The sequence below is a fragment of the Culex pipiens genome, chromosome 2 (genome assembly GCF_016801865.2).
Source record: "Culex pipiens pallens isolate TS chromosome 2, TS_CPP_V2, whole genome shotgun sequence".
Taxonomy (NCBI): Eukaryota; Metazoa; Arthropoda; class Insecta; order Diptera; family Culicidae; genus Culex; species Culex pipiens.
The window spans coordinates 180,444,765-180,472,009 of NC_068938.1; the positions used below are offsets into that span (position 1 = coordinate 180,444,765).

At 36.9% G+C, this 27,245-nt stretch overlaps 1 protein-coding gene across 3 annotated transcripts in view; it reads left to right on the forward strand.

Annotated features, from left to right (window-relative positions):
- The window catches only part of LOC120420263 (neurogenic protein mastermind), a 232,366-nt gene extending 208,717 nt beyond the window's left edge, over positions 1–23,649 (forward strand). For all 3 annotated transcript variants that reach the window (XM_052707597.1, XM_039583259.2, XM_039583260.2), the window contains 3 exons: positions 4,288–4,633; positions 16,170–17,180; positions 21,742–23,649. In XM_052707597.1, coding sequence (XP_052563557.1) covers positions 4,288–4,633; positions 16,170–17,180; positions 21,742–22,409 — 2,025 coding nt within the window. In that variant the 3' untranslated portion in view covers positions 22,410–23,649. The remainder of the gene's footprint in view (positions 1–4,287; positions 4,634–16,169; positions 17,181–21,741) is intronic.
- Positions 23,650–27,245: the final 3,596 nt, after the last annotated feature.

Here is a 27,245-nt window from a genome sequence, read left to right on the forward strand (position 1 = left end):
CGGATGTACTGAAATTATTAATATTGACAGGAAAAGTGCTTGGGGCGTAATCTATTCACAAGAATTTTCAGCATGCTTCCATCGGACTGGCTGCGTTTGTGTTAGATTAGAAAAATTGACTATATGAAGACAGACAATATTAGAAAAAGTTTCCCAATATGCTTTATGCATTATAACAGTTATGTTACTGTCAAAATTGTAATTAAAGTGTCAAATTTGTAAATAAACAATTTATTTTTCTATTCAAAGAACTAATAAGGAAAATGTATCGATTACTGTAAATTTAAAGATTTAAATAAGGAATTAGCGTCATATTTGAGATTGAAGACCCAAAATAAGATAATTAAAGAAAATATCTCGTTGTTGGATAATCTACTCGCAGTGATTTTTTTGCGATTCTTTCGAAATATCGAGTCTGGACAGTATATCAATTATTCAGTTTTGCATTTCTTTGCGTTTCAAAAGAGTTCATTTTAATCTTAATAAAATGAAAAGAACTCGTTAAATTCATAAATTTATCGTCTCTGAGAACAACACTAACACTAACCACACTTATTTTGAAGTACAAACATAAGGGTTTGCTTGCAAAACTTCACGAGTTATCGCGATCTTACGAAATAAAAAAGTTGGTTGTCGATGATCATAGCCTTTCAAGGTCACCCGCGACAGACACGAACGACGAAACAAAGTGAAAAAAATAAACTTTAAAAAAATCGCAATTTTTGTATTTGTCTGGTCCTAAAATTAGGTGTTTGTTACACTGTTGAAAATGAAACACAAAATTTTCAGATGATAATTAATTTCGATTTAGATAAACAGTTTCGAAAAGCACATTAAATTAAAAAAAAATGATTCAGTGTGGCTATCTTGAGAAAACACGGGAATTTTTATTGACCTGAAAATGCTGGAAAACCCCGTGATTAACCCAACAAAACCGGGATTTTTTTTAATTCTTCAGAAAGTATTTCATTATTAATTTACAACCTTGAGAGATCGTTCTTTTATTACGCAACGCGTAAGGGGGAAGGGAGGGTCGGAGGCCGTGTTACGCTCCATAATTATTTTTTTTAATTTGTATGGAAATTTTGTTACGAGGAGGGGGAGGGGGTCTAGAAATCCGATTTTTCGCGTTACGTAATAAAAGAACGCTCCTTGATTGCCAACTTCTTTTGCTAGAAAACAAAAACTAAGTGCCTCTATCACGCTCTACTCGATTAAAGATATATCTTTTTTCTTACTCATTTCTCATTCTAGTTCCAGAAGTTTAGAAAATAAAAAAATAGAATAAAGAAATTAAAAAAAAAACATTTGTGAATTTCTTAATTTCTGAAAAAAACAACATTTTTAATTCTGAATTTATGAAGTTAAGAAATATGAATAGTCAAGAATTTCAAAATTCAAAACAAGACAAAAAAATTTGGGTGATTTGGGTAAAAAAGCGAAAATTTTAAAATTCTTGATTCAAAAATTTAGAATTTCAACATTCCCTAACTTATTCATTCAATAACACACAACTTATTCATTCAATAACACAAATATATTAATGTTTGATTTTTTTTTATAAATATAAAATCATTCCTAAAATTTCAAAATCCTAAAATTTGATGAAAATTTTAAATAAATAGAAATGTTATCAAATTCAACATTTAAAATATTCAAGGTGAATCATGGAATTAAAAAATTTCAAAGGCAAAAACAATTAGCTAACAAAATTAGTAGTTAAAAAATTTAAAAATAATTAAATTTTCTAAGATCTAAAATATCTTCATTTTAATTCAAAAAATTCAGAAAGATCGAATTAAAAAAAAATCAAAATTTTAAAATTGAAGAATTTTAATTTTTTTAAATTTAAGGAATTAAAAAATATCAATTTCGCACTAGATTTTTTTTTATTCTTCAATTAAGAAATTCAAAATTAGGCTGGTACGAATATTATTTGAAGTTATTGTTTAGAATCGGGAAAATATTTTGAAATCTAGGAATACCAAATAAAAATTGTTTTGATCACCCTGAATTAAATTACATGTGCCAAAACTTTTTACAGTTGAGTAACGATTTTTTTTAAATTCTGAGTACACCATCAAATTTGGCGTACATTACATACATTTCAAACTATTCAAAAAAATCGAATTTCAAAAATACAAATTTAAAAAAAGGAAATTTCAAAATTGGAGCATATGAAAAATGTAAATTTTGAAGAATTCAAAAATCTCAAATTCAATCTAGAAAATTAAGAAATTTAAAAATCCTGGAATTAAGAAGTTCAATATTACAAATATTTGAAAATTTGAAAATATAAAAAATCAAGATTTTCAAAGTTTCAAGTTCAATCATTCAGAAACTTATAAAATCAAAAATGCAATTCTTAAAAAAAACCTAATTTTCAAGAATTTAAAAGTTTAACGGTTCAGAATTTCAAAATATCAAAATTCACGAAACGGGTCACAAAAAGATTACTCAACTTTTTTGACTTTCTTGTTTTTTTTTTATGAATAAAATTTAGTTCCTATCAAACTTTTGACAAGAACATTTGGAACAAATAATAAGACCGTCGTCTTGGTTTTTTGATGTGTCTTTTAAAAAGTTTTGAAAGTTGTCTTTTTCTCCTAATACAGTCCAGATTCTATTATCCGCAAATTTTATTGTAAAATAATTCTGTAGTTTTTTTTTAATGATATCAACTATGACCTAACGTTATTTTGGAAAATATAAAGCTAATGTTTACAACTAATGGAAAAAAATGGCAATAATCGATACAGTAGAAAACAAAAATAAACATGTTAAACAAGTTATGAAAAATTAAACAAAAAATAATAATTTTATCCTAGGAAGAAACTTGTTCTAAATAACATCTTAAGTAGAGAAAAACTAAAGTTTAAAATCATTTCGAATCGGGAAAATATTTTGAAATCTGGGAATACCATTTTAAAAATGTTTTGGTCACTCTGAATAAAATTACATGTTACTAAAAATTTTATAGTTGAGTAACAAAAATGGCACAATTTTTGTATTTTTTCGATGATTTTTTTTTTGTAATTGGTAATTTTTTTTTCAAATTGGTCGTCCAATTTAACATAAATTTCCCTTTGCGCGAAATTTCCAAACCATTGGGGCAACTGCTGTGTGAGTTGGTGGTTTGCTTTCCAATTTTACAAACAAAAAAAAATGTTTTGATTTTCAACTGCTAGAGTTTGTTTTGGGAAATCTTTACAACCTATGAAAAATAGAGATTTTTGTCAGAATGACAACTCCCTACCCCGTTTCATAAATCCAACAATTGCAGCTCAACACCAGAGGCCATTCCCAGCTCCAGCTATTGTACATGTATGTTTGTGACTGAACGGAGCAGCAGCAGCAGCAGAAGTGCATCCAGCCGGAAGTGCATGCAAAATGTGTCAGTTTTCCCGATTGGTTGGCACACAAAAATGACGGGTTGTTCAGGAGGTGGAGGCAGAAAGGGTGGAAGGGTCGATATTGTTTGCGTACTTATTTGAGCATAATAAACAAGTGTCTGGCTTTTTGGGCTCTGCACACGTGAGAGTGTGTGTGTATGTGATTGTTTGAACCAAATATAATGAAAATTGCATTCAGTTGCAGGTTGCAACGCTCAAAAACGTCCAGAGTACATGGTTATGAATAATTTGCCTGGCTGCCTGCTGCTGTTTGGGATAAAGCTGCCGGGTCAAAGATCAGCCGGGTTCAATTAGTTTTATTGGGCGGCTGGAGTTTACAAAACATTGAGTGTAATTGAATTGGGTCTGCCAATCGGCTTATGTGTGCATTACAATCAACTTTGGTACACTTAGTTAGCTGAATCTAGCTAGTGCCGGCTGCAGTAATGAAATTTTCAGGAAGGCAATTTTCAATTAATTTCATCAAATCTAACTCTAAACTGAGTAATATCAGATTCACTGCTGTGAACACGGCAAAAACCGCTTTGCATTTTTTGTGTTATCCTCTTGATCGCTCTCAACGAGAGTGCACTCACACATGGCGGTTTGCAAACACCAACACACACTCGATCATACTCGACATTGAAGTAGGCGTTTGGTTCGCACCAGGTAAACAGATTGTGGGAAGCAATTTTCCCAAATTTTTTTTTCGTACCAACAGCAAAAAATAATGTGACAAGAATCAAATTGCAATTTCAGACTTTTTTTCTGAAATGTAACATTGCAGTATGGGAAAATATTTAAACTGCAAAAATGCAAGCATTTTCTCGTACCTATTGATAGCAATCGACCAATTTTTAAACCATGAAAAAATCTCCTCTCCTTCCCTCTCCAGGTTTCCGCCGGTCAGCATTTACACCTGAGCGGTGACCTCAAGACCGGCGTTTCGGTGGCCGCCCAGCAGGGTGTCTTCTTCAGCCAGCAGCAAGCCCAACAACAGCAAGCCAACCAGCAGCAGCAATCTCAGCAACCCCAGCCCGGTGGTCCCCAATCGCAGCAAGCCCCGAACGGAGGTCCCAACTCGCAGCAGCAGCCCAACCAGGGTGGTCCCAATCCGAACCAGGGTGGTGCCAACAACAATGGCAACAACAACCCGAACGGAGGAGGTGGCGGTGGCCCAAACAATCCAAGCAATCCTCAGCAGCAGCAACCAAATCAACAAGCACCTGCCAACTCACAAGGTAAGAGAGAGGGAGAGAGAAAAGGGAGAATGATGGGCGAGAGAGTTGTAAACAAAAACAAAGTGTTTTTTGGGGGCGGCTTTTCTTTTCGATTTTTGAAAGAGGAGTAGGCGGGGGAAAAATGGGAAGCAGGTTGGGGAAGCTAATCGATAATTTAAAATGTTTAGTCTAAGGTTGTTGTGAAAGAAATTTCTTCACTTTTGATATTTCCAACTCAACATTAAATAAATCCAAAAATTTAAATAAAATAAACTATTCTTTTCATAAAATGCTTTAGAAACTATAAAGTTATCTTACAGTCAAAAATTTGCATAATATCAATGAAAAAATCCAAAAGTATTACGTTCTCGTTCCAAAACTCAAAATTTGTGAAAAAAATCAAAAGCCTAAATTTCAAGAAAAAAATAACTAACAATATTCTTAATTGATAAAAATCTATTTCAATAAAAATTTGAATTTTTAACCATAATAATCTTTTTTGCTGTTTATTTTGGTAAGAAAATGTATGTTTAGATTTTGTTTGAAAAACTATAAATTGATATTAAAGAATAAAAATCAGAAAAACACACAAAAATGCGGCTGGCAAAAAGTTTTGAACAAAGGTCGAAAATCCGGATTTATTTGAAACTTGATACAAATTTGGGTTCTATTTATACAAAAGTTTTACAAAAATATTCCGAAATCTGCATCTCAAGTAAAGATTTTTTGATCGATTCAGTGTCTTCGACAAAGTTGTAGTGTAAGAACAGGACTATTCAGAAAAATATGGTCACACTTTTTGATGTAATTCTCATCACAAAAATCGATTTCGACTTAAACCCAACTTAGATTTTTTTTTAAATTTTTAGTGTAAAACTATTTTCAATCGGCCAAATAAATTTTTGAAAAAGTTATCATTGAGTTGAGTCTTTACAATCTATCTTTTTTTACGATTTTTTATTTTTTTCAATTTTAAAATTTTAAAGTCAGCCTTTACTTTTGAAAAAGTCTCCAAATGGATAATTTTACTAAAATCATAGTTATGTCCAAATTATAATTTTTTATTGAATTGCGAGATATCTTCAGCTGAAACTTACAGGCTGATTAGGTGAGTCGTTAAAAAAACATTTTCATCGGTTCGTATTCTTTGTCAGAAACTAATTGTAATATTTTTAAAGTTTCAGTGAGAAAATTTTAGGAAATTTTATCAGCATTTCAAAAATATTTTTTGGGGGGTGCTTTTCTTTAAAAAGTAGTTTTAAAATGCAAATAAATGAAAAGAAATCGAAAGTTTATACCTTAAAGTAACTATAATTTGAAAAATGTATATTTTATCGAAAAAAAACTTCAAAGAAAAAGAACTTTTCGATCGGAAATTAAATGCTGCTTAAAAAAAGGATTTTTTTTTTGTACAGTTTTCCGACTTTTTTATCCAAAAAACCGATCTTTTCTAAAAAAAAAAAAGTTTTTTTTGGGAATTTAACTTTTAGTAATAAAAAATTAAATTAAATAAATCAGATTTTTCCGTGCGATTTTTTTTCGAAAATTTCTGATCATAAGCTACAACTTTGCCGAAGACACCAAGTCGATCAAAAAATCCTCCCAGAGCTCCCCAAATAAAAGGCTGAAAATACAAAAAAAAGTAATCGAAATCATAAAGATCCACTCCATTTTTGAGTTTTTCATGTACACAATTTTTGTTTGAAATAAAGTCTTATTTTTTATATATTTTTTTTTCAAATTTAAAGATACCGTAAAACGGGGTGACTTTGATAGGTTTGAAATTTTTCCGCAAAATGAAGAGTACAAATTAAATACGTCCGGAATGATATGGAATCATTCTGACCGTGGTAGAGAAGTGTTTAAAGTACATCAAGAAGAACTTTTAATAAAATTTTGAAAATTTTAAAAGATTTGTAAACTATAATTAATAAAATTTTGTTGAATTGCATTATTTAAATCTTCTCAAAGTGTCATGATTTTCTCAATGAACATGATTTTGAATCGGTAAACGGAATGCATTTTCGGATTCATTGGACAATTTTCCACTAGGAGAAGGTTAAATAAGTTTATAAATAATTGATAATATGTGTTTTTGAAACAAAAATCTCCAAATTTATAGGCAATTTCAGTTGAACAAATCTTAGGTAAAATGTGAAAGCTTGTGATTCGTGCTTCGAACTCAGTATAAAATGCAATATAAATCAATAATTTTATAAACAAAACGAGTTTAAAAGAAATCAGGCAAAATTTCGACATTTTATCAATTTTACCTAAAATTTAAATGTTTTTTGTAAAAAAAACTATATCAGCTAATTTAGTGATGGTACATTTAACGTACAAAAAAAGTTTGAGCATCTTAAATATGATTAAAACAAGAAAAACTATGACTATCTAAGTCACCACGGAATACAAAATAAGAACTGTTGAAAAAACCTTTTTTACACGTTTTAAAAATAATAATATTGAAAAAAACCTTACCAATAGGAAAGTATTCCAAAAATAAATTGAAATCCTATCAAAGTCACCCCGGTTTTCGATACATTTGATTCATTCCCACAAATCACGAATAATTGCCTAATTTTTTATGAGAATTATTGAATTTCTACAATATGGTTTTAAAAGCCAGAAAATTTGAAAAAAATGTTTTTCTAGTGTTATTTATTGAACCTTAAGTTTTCAACCATCTATATCTTCGACACTATTGATACAGTTTGCATGACAATAAAGGAAAATTTTCTTTTAATTTTGAAATCCTCTTGAAAAAAAAAACATGTTTCTTTAGTAATGTTCTTTAAAAAAAATGACAAATAATACATTAAAGCTTTTGTTGTACTTTAAAGCTCAGAAATAATCTTTTTTCCATAATTTTAAGCCTTTCCAAAAGCAAAACAAATTAATTACAACTGATCTTTTTGCTGATTTGCAGTTATTTTTTGAGTAATTAGCTAAACAAAAAAATTCGTTGTAGTGTTAAATAATTGCGATTATCGGAGAATTCATTAAAAATATTTATAACGACTGTATCCGATCTATGATCTGAAATTAACTTTCTTTTTTTTCTCAAGAAGTCATTGTAAGTTTGTTGTGTTCCGTTAGAAAAATCTTTTTTAATGTATTTTTCTTTATTTTTTGAGAATATTTTGGCTACAATCGCCTAAATAACCTTTATAAGGAAAAAATATAACGCTGTGATCAAATTCAATACTCATAAAACTAATAGTCCATATCCACCCCAACTTACAGAAAAAAAAAACATAACACCATTTGTGTATATTCCTTACAACAATCCATTAGCGAGTAATCCGACCGAGTCGGAACACGAGGAATCTGATTTCGATTCATCCATTGATGGTGACGAGGACGTGGAAATGAAGGACTCTGTCTCGGGAGTTCCTTCAAACACCACCAACAGGGATCACTTCCTGAAGGATAAGGATGCTGACGGTAAAGGGGGATCCACGGACGGGTCTAAGAGGAAGAAGCGAAAGCGTCCTAAATCAGATCCGAATCCGGTTCCCCCTCAACCACCGATTCCTCCCTTGACTCCAGACCCGATTCCCCCCTTGACTCCAAACCCAATTCCTTCTCCCAATCCAGATCCAATTCCTCCTAAAACACCGGTGCCGAATCCGGATCCAAATCCCCCACCGCTCCTGAATCCTCATTCCCAAAAACCGATTCCTCGTCCTCGTCAGTATCAAGAGGGATCGCAAACGGAATGGGTGGTCTTCTTCCGGCCCAAACAGAAGCCGTTAAACTTTGTACAGATCACCAAGGATTTGCAGAAGCACTATCCTGGGGTGGTCGAATGTACCAAGCTGAACAAGAGCAAGCTCCGCGTGATCGTGAACTCCGCGGTGCAAGCTAATCAGATCGTAACTGATCTGCGGTTCAGCATTGAGTACCGTGTTTGGATTCCGGCCCACAAAGTCGAGATCGACGGCGTGGTGACCGATGACAGTCTGTCGCTTGTCGACCTCTCAAGGGCGGTGGGACGCTTCAAGAACCCTAAACTTCCAGCTGTGGAGGTACTCGAGTGCCGGCAACTGGGCAACGTCACCACCGAGGGTGGCCAGAAGAAGTTCATTCCTTCTGCCTCGTTCCGGGTGACTTTTGCAGGGTCAGCTCTGCCGGACTACATTGAGCTGTACAAGCTTCGGCTTCCAGTTCGATTGTACGTTCCGCGAGTGATGAGCTGCGAAAACTGCCAGCAGTTGGGACACACCAAGACCTACTGCAGCAACAAGAGCAAGTGCTCAAAGTGCGCCGGCCCCCACAAGGACGTGGATTGCCAAAAGCAGGCTGAAAAATGCCTGCTTTGTGGCGGGGAACCGCACAAAACTCGACAATGCCCAAAGTACAAGGAGCGCGAGGACAAGATGAAGCGATCCTTGAGGGAACGCTCCAAGAAGTCCTTCGCGGAAATCCTTAGTGAGGTGACCCACCCCAATCGCTTCGCTCCTTTGGCGGACGAAGATTCGGGGGACGAAGATTCCGATGTGGAGGTCCTCTTCCAGAGAGACGAAGAAAGTGACTCTTCCGGACCAAACCCGAAGCGCAACAAGGCTTCCAAGTCCAGGAAAGCCGCTGGCGGCAAGGGTAAGGAAAGTGACTCGTTGAACTTCGAGGAGGATTTTCCTTTCGGTCCGTCGGGTAAGCCCGCTCCGAAGCCGGCACCGAAGCCGACACCGAAGCCGGCACCGATTCCTCTCAAGCCGCTGAAGCCCGTTCCCAAGCTGCCAAAGATCCCCCTAAAAACGGTTCCTCAACCGAATCCGATCACCGATGCCTTCAAAGGAGTCCTTCCTTTTTCCACAATCGTGGAATGGCTGTGCTCTTTTGTGAGTGAACCGACGCGTTTAATCATAAAGAGGTTTGAGCCTCTCGCTAGACACATCGGGAAACAGCTTGCTAGCACGACGCCCCTCTTGTCGTTCATTTCCTTTGATGGGTAATACACCAAAAACGAAAAACGGCATCTCCTTTCTACAATGGAATTGCAGAAGTTTAACCCCCAAGTTAAACGATTTTCAACAATTCGCATTCGAACGAGACTGTGATGTGTTTGCGCTGAGCGAAACGTTTCTTATCGGAGATGAGACGCCAGCTTTCCGGGGGTACAACATCATCACAGAGAGCAGGGCAGGGCCAAATAGAGGTGGAGGCGTACTGATTGGGGTCAGGAAATGCCACACTTTTAGAAAGGTCACGCTCCCGAAGCTAGGAGGAATCGAAGCAGTCGCAGTACAGGCCAGGATCAGAGGACTGGACATTTGCATTGTGTCCGTCTATGTTCCCCCACAGGTGTCGTTAACTCGACAAAAGTTGTGGGGTATGCTTGAGCTGTTGCAGGCACCGCGACTGGTTCTGGGTGACTTTAATCTTCACAGCATCGAGTGGGGAAGTCACAAGACAGACCCTCAAGCATATCTGATTCATGAACTGTGCGACGACTTCCAGATGACCCTCCTAAACAGGGACAAGCAAGTTACGCGGATTGCAACACCACCAACGCCAACTACGTCCGGTACGAAGGCGAGTGCCATCGACTTGTCGCTCTGTTCCAACAGTTTGGCAGTTCTCTGTGACTGGAACGTGCTTCAAGATCCTCGTGGCAGTGATCATTTGCCGATCGCTATTCTGGTTAGCCATGGCCCACAGCAATCGACAACGGTGGAGATGCCTTACGATCTGACGCGAAATATCGACTGGAAACAGTACGCGGAGGCAGTCTCCATTGGAGTTGAGTTGCGAGCTGGGTTGGCACCGCTTGAAGAATATGCGTTTCTGGCTAATTTGATCTATGACAGTGCGTTACAAGCTCAGACAAAACCCGTCCCGGGACCGTACATCCGAACGCGCCCTCCTCTTCCCTGGTGGGACAAGGAGTGTACGGATCTCTCGGCGGCCAGGTCTGAAGCTTATGTGGACTTCTGCAAGTGTGGAATCCGAGCGAACTTCCAAAAGTACAGAGCTCTTGATCGCAGGTACAGTAATACTCTGAAGCGGAAGAAGCGAATGTACTGGCGGGAGTTCGTTGAAGGATTACCAGCAGATACGTCCATGAGCACTCTGTGGCGCGTTGCGAGGGCCATGCGTAGAGGTTCCGTTCCGAACGAGAGTGTGGAAAAATCGGACAAGTGGATATTGGATTTCGCCAAGAAGGTGTGCCCGGACTCGGTGCCGACACAACCATCATTCGACGTTGTTGATGGGAGCGATTCTAATCCTCCCTTCTCGATGGTAGAGCTCTCCATAGCACTATTGACGGGCAACAACACTGCTCCTGGTCCGGACAAGATCAAGTTCAGCTTGCTGAAAAATCTTCCGGACGTCGCCAAGCAGCGTCTGTTGAATCTGTTCAACAAGTTCGTGGAGCAGAACATAATTCCACACGAATGGCGACAGGTCCGGGTGGTTGCCATTCAAAAGCCCGGTAAGCCGGCATCCGACCACAACTCGTATCGTCCAATCAGCTTGCTGTCGTGTCTACGCAAGTTGCTGGAGAAGATGATCCTCGACCGCCTCGAACCATGGATGGAACGAGAGCACTTGCTGTCTGACACGCAGTATGGCTTCCGGAGAGGCAAGGGAACAAGCGACTGTCTAGCCTTGCTGGCCACAGGGATCGACATAGCCCGTGGTAAGAAACAGCAAATGGCTTCTGTCTTTCTAGACATCAAGGGTGCATTCGATTCAGTCTCCATCGATGTGTTGGGAGTAAAGCTGCGGCGGAGCGGTCTCAATCCGACGATGTGCAACTTCCTCATCAACCTGTTGTCAGAAAAACACATGCACTTTGTGCAAGGTGATCTGGCAATCACCCGGATAAGTTACATGGGTTTGGCACAAGGCTCACGCCTTAGTCCATCCATGTATAACTTCTACGTCAGCGATATCGATGATTGCTTGACCGGAGACTGCACCCTTATACAGTACGCAGATGACGCAGTGGTTTCAATCGCTGCCAAGAAGGAAGTCGATCTGCTAGAACCCTTGCAAGATACCCTGAACAACTTGGCCCATTGGGCAGTTGGAAAGGGTATTGAATTCTCTCCGGAGAAAACGGAACTGGTCGTTTTTACGGGGAAGCATGAACCGCCGCAGCTCAATCTTTCTCTCTCGGGAAAGACTATCGAGCAGTCGGACCACTTCATGTACATGGGAACCATCTTTGATCAGAAGGGAACATGGGGGAAGCACATTAACTACCTGAAGCAAAAGTGCCTGCAAAGAACTAATTTTCTGCGCAGCGTCTCTGGCAATCGGTGGGGTGCTCATCCTTCTGACCTGCTTCGACTGTACAAGACAACGATACTCTCGGTGCTGGAATATGGCAGTTTCTGCTTCCAGTCAGCTGCGAAATCACGCTTGTTGGTTCTCCAGCGGATACAGTACCGAAGTCTTCGCATTGTCTTGGGATGCATGCACTCAACTCACAACATGACCCTCGAGGTCTTGGCGGGAGTGTTGCCTCTGCGAACTCGTTACTACGAACTGTCTTACCGGTTCCTGATCCGGTGTGATTACAGGAATAAACTGGTAATTGACAACTTTGAAACGTTGCTGAACCTTCACGTTGAGTCTCGGCGCATGCTTCTATATTATGACTTTATGTCATCGTGGGAGTGGAGCCCGAGCACAACGGTACAGCGCACGCCTCCGTTAACCAGCAGCACCCTGATTGGCTTCGACACGTCCATGAAAGCCGATACTCGCGGTATCCCAAACCATCTTCTGCGGGGAGTTGTACCGTCGATCTTCGCATCAAAGTACAACCATGTTCCTCCAAACAACAGATTCTTCACCGATGGCTCCAAGCTCGACGGCTGTACGGGCTTCGGTGTTTATCATGAATCTTATCAGCTGTTCTTTAAGCTGAAGGACCCGAGTTCGGTTTATGTCGCAGAGTTAGCCGCGGTTTACTGCGCACTGCGAATCATCGAGACCATGCCACCTGACCACTACTTCATCTTCACCGATAGCTTTAGCTCTGTTGAGGCTATCCGGACTCTGAAGCCGACCAGGGAGTCTACGTTTTTCCTCACGGAAATACGCAAGACTTTAAACAACCTGGCGGCTCAGTCCTTCAGCATCACGGTGGTATGGGTCCGCGCTCATTGCTCGATTCCGGGTAATGAGAAAGCGGACTTGCTCGCCAAGAAGGGTGCTGAGAGTGGAAACATTTTTGAAAGGCCAATTAGCCTACAAGAATGCTACGGTTTTCCGAGGCAGCGTGCGCTTCTGGATTGGCAAAATCAATGGGACGACGACACCAAAGGACGTTGGATGTATTCCATACGACCTAAGGTGCAAAGAAAAGCCTGGTTCAAGGGAATGGACTTGACGCGTGGATTCATCAGAACGATGTCCCGCCTTATGTCGAACCATTACTCGTCCAAGGCTCATCTTTACCGTATCAACATGAGTGATACGAACATATGCGACTGTGGGCAGGGTTATCAGGACATCGACCATCTCGTATGGGCGTGTCCAGATCACCAGGCTCACAGAATTAAGTTGAAAGATACCCTCAGGGCCCGAGGAAGACCACCAGAAATCCCGATGCGAGACGCGCTATCTCAGCTAGACCTTGATGTTCTCTATCCTATCTATCAGTTCCTCTCAGATTCCAAAATATCTATTTAGTTTTCTTCCAGTTAGTTTCTCTTCAGTTAGTTTTCCTCTATTTAGTATAACTCGCCTTCACACAAAGCCGTCGTTTCTGGTTTGCACCGGAAGCAAAGCAAGATCGCCCCAGCAGCTGGACACCGAGTTGCGGCTGAGGACAAAACGCAAAGGCCAGAAGAGCCAACCAAGACCCCTACACAATCCCCCTTCCCTTCCCACGCATTGTCTTTAACATCAATCCCTTCCCTACTAACCCCGAGTAGGCCGCGGGTAATCGGCTCCCCTCCCACTAACATTTACACACAAGATCCTCTGTAATTATTCAGTTTTTTGTAATTACAAAAGCCGACTCGGTCCTAACCAGGTCCCAGTACCGAAAAGGACCTAATAAAAATAATTTTATGAAAAAAAAAAAAAAAAAAAAAAAATCCATTAGCGCGCTGCAGCATTTCTTCGGGTACTTCGAGTTCCCGTCCCGTTTCGGGACTGTGGAAACTCATTTCAACCCTCATCGTTTTTCGTCCCAAAAACCATCAACCATTCCCCCAAACCAAACTCCCTGGTGTCACCACCCACCCACCTTCCAACCCTCATAACTCACCCGAACCCGACCGTGTCCCACAGCGTTTCCGCCGTGAAACTTACTCCAAGAGGCAGAACGAACCAAGCCAAGACCCAACTTCATGACATTTCATACCACCCACTCACTTTGCTCCCACTCCCACCCACTAAACCTCCCCAAATCCACACGCATTTATCCACTCTCATTTATTCGGTTGTCCAAATTTATTATCATTTCATTTGAACCGATTCCGTTAACGTGCCAACTCTTGGGATTCTTGTGTGCAACAGAGGGAGCCACTCACCGAAAATACCCCTGAAAGTATGCTCGCGCGTAACGGGCTTGCGCAGTAGGCGCCGGAACTCATCGCTCACTATGGGTGGTGGGGGGAAATCTCAGACACGAAAAAAGGATGATAACTGTGGGGAGAAACACACAGGAGGATGCCATCAGCAGTTGTGGTATTAGTAGTAATGGTGTTGTGTTGTAGAATTTTCACTGATGGAAATGGTTATCGGGTGGTGGTGGGGCGAAAAGGAGTGGAAATTGGGGAGAACTTGAAAAGTGGCACATCGTCATTACGTGCATAATTGTAGGGGTTGGTGGTGAATAGTAGGCAAAAATGGATATGTTTTCAAAGAATATTAATGTTTTATTTGTTTTACAATAAATTTTGTAATTTTAGTTTAAAAAATAGTAACATCAACATTCTTGAATTATTAAAGGAGGAAAAAATCTTGCAACAAAATTGAATAAATTATTATTTCAACAATTAAAAAAAAAACCTAAACTCCCAAGCTCGAGAAAAATTAGGGAATTTCCATATACAGTCGACTCTCTAGCTGTCGATCTTCTCGATATCAATATTGCTCCTGCTGTCAATAATTTTTTCAGTCCCTTCAAGAAGCTTGCTTTGATTTTTCGTTCTATAATTTGATAACTCCCGCTCTCGACGGTCCCTTTAATAGCGACAACGAGAGAGTCCACTGTAATTTATTTAAGAGCTTGGGAGTTTAATGGTAAACAGCTTTAAGAGCAAAACAAAAACAAAAACAAAAACAAAAACAAAAACAAAAACAAAAACAAAAACAAAAACAAAAACAAAAACAAAAACAAAAACAAAAACAAAAACAAAAACAAAAACAAAAACAAAAACAAAAACAAAAACAAAAACAAAAACAAAAACAAAAACAAAAACAAAAACAAAAACAAAAACAAAAACAAAAACACACAAAACACACAAAACACACAAAACACACAAAACACACAAAACACACAAAACACACAAAACACACAAAACACACAAAACACACAAAACACACAAAACACACAAAACACACAAAACACACAAAACACACAAAACACACAAAACACACAAAACACACAAAACACACAAAACACACAAAACACACAAAACACACAAAACACACAAAACACACAAAACACACAAAACACACAAAACACACAAAACACACAAAACACACAAAACACACAAAACACACAAAACACACAAAACACACAAAACACACAAAACACACAAAACACACAAAACACACAAAACACACAAAACACACAAAACACACAAAACACACAAAACACACAAAACACACAAAACACACAAAACACACAAAACACACAAAACACACAAAACACACAAAACACACAAAACACACAAAACACACAAAACACACAAAACACACAAAACACACAAAACACACAAAACACACAAAACACACAAAACACACAAAACACACAAAACACACAAAACACACAAAACACACAAAACACACAAAACACACAAAACACACAAAACACACAAAACACACAAAACACACAAAACACACAAAACACACAAAACACACAAAACACACAAAACACACAAAACACACAAAACACACAAAACACACAAAACACACAAAACACACAAAACACACAAAACACACAAAACACACAAAACACACAAAACACACAAAACACACAAAACACACAAAACACACAAAACACACAAAACACACAAAACACACAAAACACACAAAACACACAAAACACACAAAACACACAAAACACACAAAACACACAAAACACAAAAAACACACAAAACACACAAAACACACAAAACACACAAAACACACAAAACACACAAAACACCAAGCAAAACACACAAAACACTTATCAAAACCTTATCAAAACCTTATCAAAACCTTATCAAAACCTTATCAAAACCTTATCAAAACCATATCAAATCCTTATCAACACCTTATAAAAAAAATCCAAAAAAAATCTTTTATAAAAGAACAAATAAATAACACAAATTTAAATAAATAGTATACAAATTTAATAATTCTTTCTCCTCAATTCCAGGTTCCTCGATGGAATCCCAGTACACCGTGTCCCAGTCGCAGACGATCAACTTCACGCAGCAAGCGTTGCGTCAGCGACAACAACAACAACAACAACCCGGTGCCGGTCCCGGCGGAGTCCCGTCCGGCCATCCAAACCAGGTTCCTCCCCAAGGCGGCGGCGGTGGCGGCCCCGGTCCCCAAAGTCAACCCTCGCAACAACAACAACCAACGGGACCAAACGGCCCCGGAGGTCCACAGCAGCAGCAGGGTCCACCCCACGGCCCGATGGGCGGCGGTGGCGGTCCCAATCCGAACGCTCCGCTCGGCATGGGCGGCATGGGAATGGGTCCGAACGGCGGCTTGAGCGGTCTCAGCTCGATGGTTTCGAACACGATGGGTGGCGGCCCCGGTCCCGGAGGTCAAATGATGCACAACAGCATGGGACCGGTTGGGCCGGGTCCGGGTGGTCCCATGAACATGCGGTACATGCAGCAACAGCAGATGATCCGGGCCCAAGCCATGCAGCAGCAGATGGCCGTCGGGGGACGACCTCCTCCGCCGGATTACAAAGCGGCCCAGCAGCAGCAGCAGGCTCAACAGCAGGCCCAGCAACAGCAGGGAGTCGGTCCGAACGGTGGACCAACGGCGGCCATGTTGGCCCAACAGCAGATGCTGCACGCGTCCGCCGGAGGTCGCTTCCCAGCGACAATGCGGCGAATAACCCAGCAACCGATTCCTCCCTCCGGGCCGATGATGAGGGCGCAACACGCGGCCTACATGCAACAACAGCAGCAACAGCACGGAGGACATCCGCGAGGGATGGGCGGAGGCTTCGGAGGGGGTCCGATGGGACCGGGACCGGTGCAGCGGCCGCCGAACGTGCAGGTGGGACCGGAGGGAATGCCGATGGGTTCGCAGCAGCAGCAGCAAGAGTGGCGCCACATGATGATGAGCCAGCAGCAGAGTATGAACTTTGTGGCGGGAGGAGGCGGCGGAGGAAGCATGCGGCCGGGAGGTGGATTTGGAGCGGGTGAGTTGAATTTATTCTACTAAAAATAATATTTAAATTTAACTTGAGACTAATTCCATCTACCGTGAGTGGAAAGTTGTGCGAAGAATATTTATTAAAAACTATTTTTTAAACTTTGAGAACATTCAAATAATAATATTTCTCATTTTGGTTTTGTTAATTTTTTAACTTTTCAAAATTTCCAAAAAAATATTTCTTAACTTGCTTTGAACGCTCTCAGTATGTTTCAGAAGTTATGTATGAAGCCATTCAGTTAGTGTTGATTCGAATTTATCGAATTTCGAATCTAATTTGGTTTAACCAAAATCTAAAAAAATCTGATTTGAGACCAACGCTGTCAAAATATCTACTTTCATGTCTAGTTTCAAAAACCATGTAGGGCTCCAGCACATTTCTGGTTGTATCCAATATCCTACCAAATTGGCCCAAATTGGCGCAACACTTTTCGTTTTTTAGAATTGATACCGCACTAGGAAATTGCTAGAAAATTAACTTTTCTATTTTTGGTTCATTGAAAAAAGGCAGTTTTGCAACATTTTTACAATTCTAGTTCTAAAAAGGCCGTAGGAGCGCAGGACCTCCGCAACTAATTTTAATTTTTCTTTATTTTAAACAAAATTTCATGTAGTTTTGAACTTATGAAGGACTTATAGATGAATAATATCAAGCATGAGATTTCGTAAGTTGATCGAATACCGATGCAAAAAGAGCTCTGTTTAGCAATATCTCCTGGGTCCTTTTAAAACTCATCGAAGAATTTGACAAAAAGCGCTTTTGATTCAGAATTTTTTGTCAATTTCAAAACCAAAACAGTGTCGCGAAATGTGTTGCTTTTTGAAACAAGTGTTGAAAAAGTTAACTTTTCATCACTTAAACTGTGTGCTTTACTGAACTTTTGGTGGTGATTAGAGGGCAATTTTGTCACTATACGGTATAGAATGACAGGAAATGTAAGGATTTTTGAACGAAATTTCTTAGCAAAATATTAAAAATTATTTTCTGTAAAGGAATGCATAACTCACAAAAGCTTTTTTTAACTGTCATGTTTAATAGAGTGCAAAACAAAACAGAATAAAATACTTTTTGAAGAATGTTCTTCTCATATCAAAATAATCCAAAAAACTTTTCAGGTTTATTTTGAATTCTTTGAATTCTTTTTTTGCAAAGAACTTCCGATCACGAATAAAAAAAAAACTCGATAAAAAGAATATTTCAAAATGTGTTTCAATCTGCTTAGGAACTACTCTTAACCAAAAAATGCAAAATAAACACCAATTTCTTTAAATATTGTAAAGAACACGCTTGAAATAAAAAAAAACTCATAGAAATTAGTACCGTAAAAAGGGGTGACTTTGATAGTTTTGCGATTTTTCCGCAAAATGAAGAGTACAATTAAAATACGTAAGGAATGGTTTAGAAACATACTCACCGTGGTAGAGAAGTGTTCAAAGTTCCTCAAAAAGAACATTTCATAAAATGTTGAAAAGTTTAAAAAGTTAGTTAACTATAGTTAAGAAAATGTTGATGAAAGTCATTATTTTAAACTTCTCAAAGTGTCATGATTTTCTCAATGAACATGATTTTAAATCGGAAAACGGAATGCATTTTCGGATTCTTTGGACAATTTTCCACTAGGAGAAGGCCAAATCAGTTTGTAAACAATAAATAAAATGTGTTTTTGAAACATAAATTAAAAACATCTCCAAATTTATAGGCAATTTCGGTGGAACAAATTCCATGTAAAATGTGAAAATTTGTGATTCGTGCTTCGAATTCAGTATTAAATGCAATATAAATCGATAATTTTACAAACAAAACTAGTTTTTACAAATTTCAGGCAAAATTCCGACTTTTTAACAATTTTACCTAAAATTTATATGTATTTTGTTAAAAAGCTTATAAACTTAGTTAACTTAATATAAACATTGGTTTTTTTCTTAAAAATTATATCAGCTACATTAGTGATGGTACATTTAACGTACAAATAAAGTTTGAACATCTTAAATATGATTTTAACAAGAAAAACGTTACTTAATCCACCTTTAGGTGGTTGGTGCCTTCCTCGAATTCATAAAGTGAATACACTACACAGCCTCAAGAAAGTGTATAAATAACATTTATTTTTATCATAATATCTGATATCCGGCCACAAAAAAAGTGTATTAAAAACACTAAAGTACTTATAAGTTTTGATAGGGTTGTCAGATTTTCAATATTTTGGGCTCGTTGGAAAGGTTTTTTGATTACCTATCCAACGATGGATCGTATGATAGACCGGACAACTTTTTCATCAAAATATTTGAGATCCAGCCTCATAAAAATGTATAAATAACACTTAAGTGATCATAACTTTTGATGGGGTTGTCAGATCGTCAATCTTTTTAACGCGTTGGAAAGGTCTTTTTTACCTTTCTAAAAATGTATAGCATGACGGGTTTTCTTACAAAAACCACCCTTTTTACAAACTTACGAAGTTTAGCTAAAATTGTTTTTTTAGCATAACTTTTGAAGTACTTTTCTAAACTTCATAATATAAACTAGGGTCTTGTGGGACCCTAAGACGGATCGAATGAGACCAAAACGGTCCAAATCGGTTCAGCCATTCCGGAGATAATCGAGTGCATATTTTTCGGTGCACGGACTCACATCCAGACACACGCACAGACATATGTTCAGAATTTGATTCTGAGTCGATAGGTATACGTGAAGGTGGGTCTACGAGGTTGAATAAAGAAGTTCATTGTTTGAGTGATTTTATAGCCTTTCCTCATTGAGGTGAGGAAGGCAAAACGTTGACTATCAAAGGAACCCCGGAATTTAAATTAAGAATTTTTTACGTAACTATTTTTCTAAACACTACTGAAAAACACTTTTTTTCCAAAATAGAGCATGGACTTTGTGTGGCCTACCCCAGTACATGTTTTAAAAATAATAATCTTGAGAAAAACCTTACTCGTTGGAAAATATTCCAAAAACAAATTCAAATCCTATCAAAGCTACCCCGGTTTACGGTAATTCGAAAACCTACTTGTTTTCCAAAAACAGCATTAATTTAAAGAGCAATTTAGTCACTCAAAACATAAAAAACATTCAAAGAATAAGTCATTTTGAAAAAATGCAGAAAATCATAGACATATTCTTTTGAAAATTCAATTTATTTCCTTAATCAGTTCATGTTTGAAAGAATATAATGCTAAAAATAAAAAAATATTTTTTAAAAATAGTTATTATTTTTTAAGCCAATTTGTTTTCAATGAACTAGTTCTGTAACTTTTTTAAATATACCTTCACGTATACATATCGACTCAGAATCAAAATCTGAGCAAATGTCTGTGGGGATGTGTGTAGACATGATTTTTTTTCCACGCGATTTTCTAAGAACTGGCTGAACCGATTTTGGCCGGATCCGTTTTGGGGTCCCCTAAGACCCCATTTAATTTCATTCTGTTTAGTAAAGTATTTAAAAAGTTATGCTAAGAAAAAGTTTTTTCTATCTGCAAAAAAGAGTGAATTTTTGCATAACCTCAAAAGGCCGGGTCTTTTTGTTTACGTGCGAGAGTCGCGCCAGATGCGAAACGCCTGGTTGCCACATTGCTTCAAATGAGAGTCTGCATCTTTTCTGGAAAAGTCTGTATCAGGTATATATTTTTTTTTTCATAAACTTATTTTCATGATTACTTTGTAAATGTGAGGAAGGCACCAACCACCTAATGGTGGATTAAGATTATAAGAGTGCAAAAAGTAAAAAAAAAATTACATTTTTTTACAAAGAACTGATTGTTTAGAAAAATGCTAAACTAACAAAATTTTATTGCTGAGGAGAATGCAAATAATCTCAGAAATAAATAAAATCATCTTTTAAATAATCCAAAGAATTGGTCATGTTTAGAAGATTGATAATTTTGGATAAGTTTAGTTTTAATTTTTTTTAGTTCTGATTGAATCTTAACAGTTTGTTTTCTGTCGATTTTTTTCCTAGATTGAACTTTGTCATTTTGGTTATGCTGGTTACATAGCCGCTGCACCTTTGTTTTCGAACAGGCCTGAAAATTTTCGATTTTTTAACAATGTAGATCTAACATCTGGTTGCCGAGAAACGGTCTTGCTAAGAGTGAAATTCTAGAGTTGTTTTCAAGGTCCTCAAGGGCAGACGGTAATAACACAATTCATGCCATTTCAATATCGAATATTGTTAAAATAACAGAAAGTGGCGGATTTGAAATTAAACTTTTTAAATACAGTTATTCGGAACAGTTTACAGATCGCTTAGTGAATAAAAAACCATAGAAAATAGATAATTAGGCTGTAAACGGCCCAAAGACCTAAAAATTTGGCCGCTGGGTTCTCTGACAATCTGAAATGGGTCATTGGAGGCAGCGCGAGGGTGGTCACCACCGAATATCCGATGCTGAGTTTGATACAAACTTTACTTTTCCATAATTTCGCTGCCAGTCAACGGGTATTGGATTGTGATAATTTTGTTTGATCTTTGCACATTTTTTAAATAATTAAATAATTTCATAAAACAAAATCTTTAACAACACCATTGTTCTTCTCACAGGTCCCGGTGGCCCCGGCAGCGGCGGCGGCATGGTGATGCCCAACGGCGGTCCCGGCCTCAACGCCGGCCCAATGCCCGGCGGCGGCGGCATGACCCAGCTCCAGATGCAGCAGCAGGCGGCCATGATGCGCCAACAGCAGCAGCAGCAGCAGAACCAGATGGGCATGTACCAGGGCCAGGGTGGCCAAAATCCGATGCAGCAAATGTCCATGATGCAGCAGCAGCAGGCCATGATGGGACAGATGCAGATGCAGCAAAACCAGCAGCTTCACATGAGCCAAAGCCAGTCCATGTCGCTTCAGCAGCAGCAACAATCTGTGATGAACTCGTTCCAGAATCCGGGACTTGGTCCGGGCGGGGGAGGAGGAGGAGGAGGAGGAGGAGGACCCGGCAATCCGGGCAATAATAGCAGCAACAACAACAACAATAGCAGTAGTAGTGGTGGTGGTGGCAATCCGCAGGGTGGTCCTAACGGACAGGGTGGTGCCGGAAGTGGTGGCCAGGGTGGGAGTAACAACAGCAACAACAACAATTCCGTCATGCCGAACGCGGACTTTAGCTTGGAGTTTCTGGAGAACCTGCCGGTGGGCGATCCGAGCCAGTTTAACGCGCAGGATCTGCTCAGCTCGCTGGACAATGAGAACTTCAACATTCAGGACATTTTGTAAAGAAGATGCAAAAGCCAGAATTTGCATGCATTTAATTTGTACATTATTTCCGACTAGAAGACGATACGAACCTGAGAGGTTCGTTTCCAATGCAAGCAAACTTGCACGCAAGTTAGGTCTAGTGCAAGGCACACTGCGATCGAAGCGAGATTTATGAGAGAGAGCGAACGCGTTATTTATTAGAAGCAAATCAAAAACGAGGACACACAGACAAGAAGACGAATCAAAAATCGTGGAATCGTGGAAGGTTTTTCGAAACCTTTTCTTTGTACATAAAACACAAACGGTAGTATTTCTTGCAAAGTAGATTGTAGTTGGTACTCGTTGAACAAGCCTAGCGGATAATTTTTACACAAAACTTAACCAACTTGAAAGAGAGGGGGAAAAACAACAACATTTTTTCGTTGTACGTTACTATTAATTTATTACATAAATAAAAGAAGAAAGAAACACAAAGAAAAGCGAAGGTGAACAAATAACTACGAAAATGAATATACAAACAATGCAACTTGCATCTATATTATATACAAAATAATAATTGAAATAATCAGAACTAAGAAAAATAAAACAAAGCGAAGCGTTTGTCGAAAAACACACTGAAACTCTCTATCGTTTTAATTTGAACAAGTTAATTTTAGCATTTTTTTGTTTTGTAAGTAGACGATTGCAGCAAAACAGACACAATTTATTTGTTTACAAAGTAATAGCAGGAAAACGACATTCCTTTTACCGCCATTTTTAATTTATCAATTCCCGAAAAGAAAAAAAAAAAACTACAAAGTGGAATCGCAAACATTTACTTTAGCAAACATTCTAAAAGTTGGCATAAAAAATCGTGAAGCAAACTGTGTATACAAAACATATAAAACAAAAACTAAATACATGAAATAAAAAAAAAACAAATGGACAAAAAATAAGAAACTCTAGCTGATAAGTAAAGTTAAACAAAAAAAATCACTGTCAGTATGAAGCAGTACTAAAATCAAACAAGTTTAGCAAATCAGAAAGCGCGAAGGCGCACCGCGTAACAGCAGGATAGCATCAAATCAAACCATTAAGAGGTGAGAAAATCAATCTTGTAAAGTAAGCTCGGAATGAATAATATTCTAAAAGACGGGATGAACCACGTGCAAGCGACAGCGAGTATATTGGAGAAATGTTGGTGCGAGAGTGGGAACGGAACGATTGAAAAATGAATTGTTTGACTGATTTACTAAACGATATTTCTTTGGTTAGTTTTGAGAAATACACAGGATTAACTTTGATCTCCGATATGAAATTATGACTTATTAACTTTTAAATAACAAGCGTGCGGAAACCATATGACAAATGAGTTTTTCGCGCGTTTGGCATTCAAAGAGTTTTTTAAATGATATATTTAAATACCACAAAATTATGCTGTTTTGATATTTTGGAAACGATTTGAGGCAAAATATGATCTCATTAAAACTTTGATTTCTTAGATTTTTTTACCGAGTTTCCCTAGTAACATTTTTAAACTTACAGGTTTTATCATGGTTCTGAAAACCCGCATACGGCCTTAATAGGCTTTTATGGCCTACTTAAAACCTAAAATGTTACTAGGGTTGGTAGTTGAAAAATGGGTTAAGTTTAGATCGTTAAATCATCTTTAAAAATGAACTGAATTTTACCGAAAATCGATTGACCGATGAACAAAAATTTACTTCATTACCGAAGTTCGGTAAGATTTTACCGATCCCCTGACACAAGGCGGTTTTAAAAACACCACAAAAGCAAAAATTAAAAAAAATTGGATCTTGAAAAAAATCTGGAATTTAAATAAAACTAATTTCAATTTTCAAGTTCCACAAAAAACAGTACAGCGCGTTACAAAACAGTCATGCTAATTTCACAAATTTGAAAAAAATATCAATGATTTTTTGAAAATAACGTTACCCACAAGTCAAACAAGTTTCCCGATCTGAGAATAGGTAGTGGTGAAAAATTTGGACCTAATTGGCAAGAACCAATTTGCCAACAAAAAAGTGAAGAGTGATATATTTATTGCAATATTTCTGATTTAAGAGGAAAAAGTGAATTATTCTTGCTCACCAAAATGAAGATAATGACAGCAAGAATCATTCTCAAGTGGCACATTCCTGCCAGATTTGGTGAAATGCACAATTTCGTTGAATTAGGTTTGGTAGACCCAAAATAGGTACTAGGTCCAAAATAAGGACAAATTCCCTAATAATTTCTTTTTTTTAAAGTTCAAGTTTTTTCAATGAAAATAAAAATAAGAATTTTGTCTTTTGGGGAAATTTTGGGGCAAAAACCTGAAGTAACATTTGGCATTTCGACTTTAAAACCAATTTTGGTTTTTTGTATAATCAGGGGACAAAACAAAACTATTTATCGAAAAACTTCAAAATTTTAATGAAAATTAATGTTTTATCAACTGAAAACCAGTTAAAATGCATTTTTCTGCGTTTATAATCATATTTAACTTGTTTGAATTTTTTTACAAAACATTTTAAATTTTCATGAAATATCAATGTAAAGTCCCACAAAAAGCTTATTTTTCGCAAAAAAAAATTCCGTCAATAAATCGATATTTTGAAACCAGTGATTGGAAAGCGACTGGATGCGTGTAAAATGAATTTAAAAACACTTTTTTCATCCAAGTGTTGAAACTTAGGCTTGAAATTTTAATTTTTATTTTTTTTACCCCCCCCCCCCCCCTCGACTTTGGTTAAGGCCGAGTGACATAAACTTCAAAAAATATTTGCAACGGCCTAAGTTTTAAAAAAATACAAAATGTAAGAAGCTGTGAATTTTTTAAATTTATTTTCGTATTTCATTTTAAAATTGTTTTGAACTTCTTGTAATTTCAATTTCATACATTTAAAATAAGTTTTAAGTTAGTCTTTTTTTAAATCCGATTTTTTTAAGTTTCTGACATTATTTTTCATCTGGAATCATTGAACATCAGTCTAAATATTTTTTTTTTGTTTTCAACTATTTTGTGAAATTTATCAAATTTATAAGACGCGTTTAAGTTTTTTTTTTAATTTTTGCAAAAATACTATTTCTTTTGTGTCTCTCGTGTTTATTTTTTTGGTTAAATTTTTTTTATCAATTTAATGAAGTTTCAAGATTTGCTTTAAATTTTTAGAAAATCCATTGCCACAAAAATAAGAAACTTCACACTCATATTTGCCTGACGAAAACAGAATAACTAACTGATTGTAGAACAGTTGAAAAATGTCAAACTGTGGCAAATTATTATTAAATATGCCGATTTCTTATTGAAAAACCAATTGGCCTAAGTTCCTATTTTTTTCTGCCGATCAATAAGTTGTTTTGTTTCTGGCAAAATTCTGCTGAACTCGAAATTATTGTTCATTAAATAAAAAATAAATTTTGCCTTAATTTTTGATAAAATGGTTCAAATATGAAGTTGAAAAAGTTTTACAAATCTTATTTATAATATTTGTCATGAGATTGAAGGTTTCTAGAAACTTTGATATGATTTTTCGAAATCTTTTTAATGCAGGTTGCTTCAAATAATGTTAAGCTTGTAAAGATCTTATCGATTTCTTCCAAAAACATAATAAATACGTGGAAGGCCGATGAAAATATTTTTTGAATTTTCTGCCAAAATAACTGCGCGTAAAAAAAAAAATTGCAGTACTATCGGACTTGAAATTCGTTCTCATTTCATGCATTTACATTTTTTTTAATTCTCAAAAAAAGAAATAAAAAATATTAAATGAATTCCGTGTTATTATTTTCAAAAACATTAATCAGTTTTTCAACTATGAAATGATACAAGTTTTACATATTAATATCGTGGTATGTGCCATGAAAATGAAGTTTCTTGAAATTTTTCCAAACCTTCAAGATACCTCAACCTGTTTTGGAATGTTTTATAGTGTTTTTTTCAGTTTGACAATTCAAGCATATTTTTTTGTATTTTGTTTTAAACGGAAAAAATAATATCAATTTCGCTTTCATTTGAGATTTTTTAATTGTATCAATCGAAATATCACATAAGTTATGGGACAAACAATTCACATAACTTTATAATTGATAATGATTTTGAACATTTTCGAACTTTCAGAATTTTTAGAAATGTTTAACCACAGGTTGGAAAAATCATAAAATAAAACTTCTCATACATAAGTTTCCATAAATTTGAATATTTTTGGTAGGGAATAGTTTCCTCTAGTTATCATGTCAAAAATATGTTTTATGTGTTCGAAATAAGTTTAATTTAATTTTTCAATTGTTCCTACCTACTCCCCTCTCGCATCAGTTGATTCAGATCATCAAAACCAAACAAAAAACCCTATATCAATAAGTAGTGCAATTTCACTGCTATCAATCAACTCTATTTATTCAAACCACATCCACACAAGAAGTAACGTAGTAGAAAATGAAATCATTTGTATAAAAAAAAGGCAGAAACAAAATTTACTCATGAACAAATTGTTTCAAAAACAATGTCAAAATTGCAATTAAAACAACATTTAAAAAAAGGCGAAACTTGTGTAAGTATTTGAATCGACGATACAAATCGTAACTATTTATTACTAAACACATAAAATAAAAAAAGAAGTGAAATCTTCATCCAGCAGCATCATTATTATTATCACCACCACTAATTCGAATCAGCAGTAGAGAACAAAACCAAAATGGTACTATTAGTAGTGAAAATCAGAACAAACGTTGGTACTAAAATTTTGAACAAAAAAAGATGAACAACATTTGCAAGTAATGACACAGTTTATCATGATATTTAAAGAAAGAAAAAAAAACGGTAGTGGTTAACAAACACACGACAAAAAAGTAAACAAAACAAACAAAATGTAT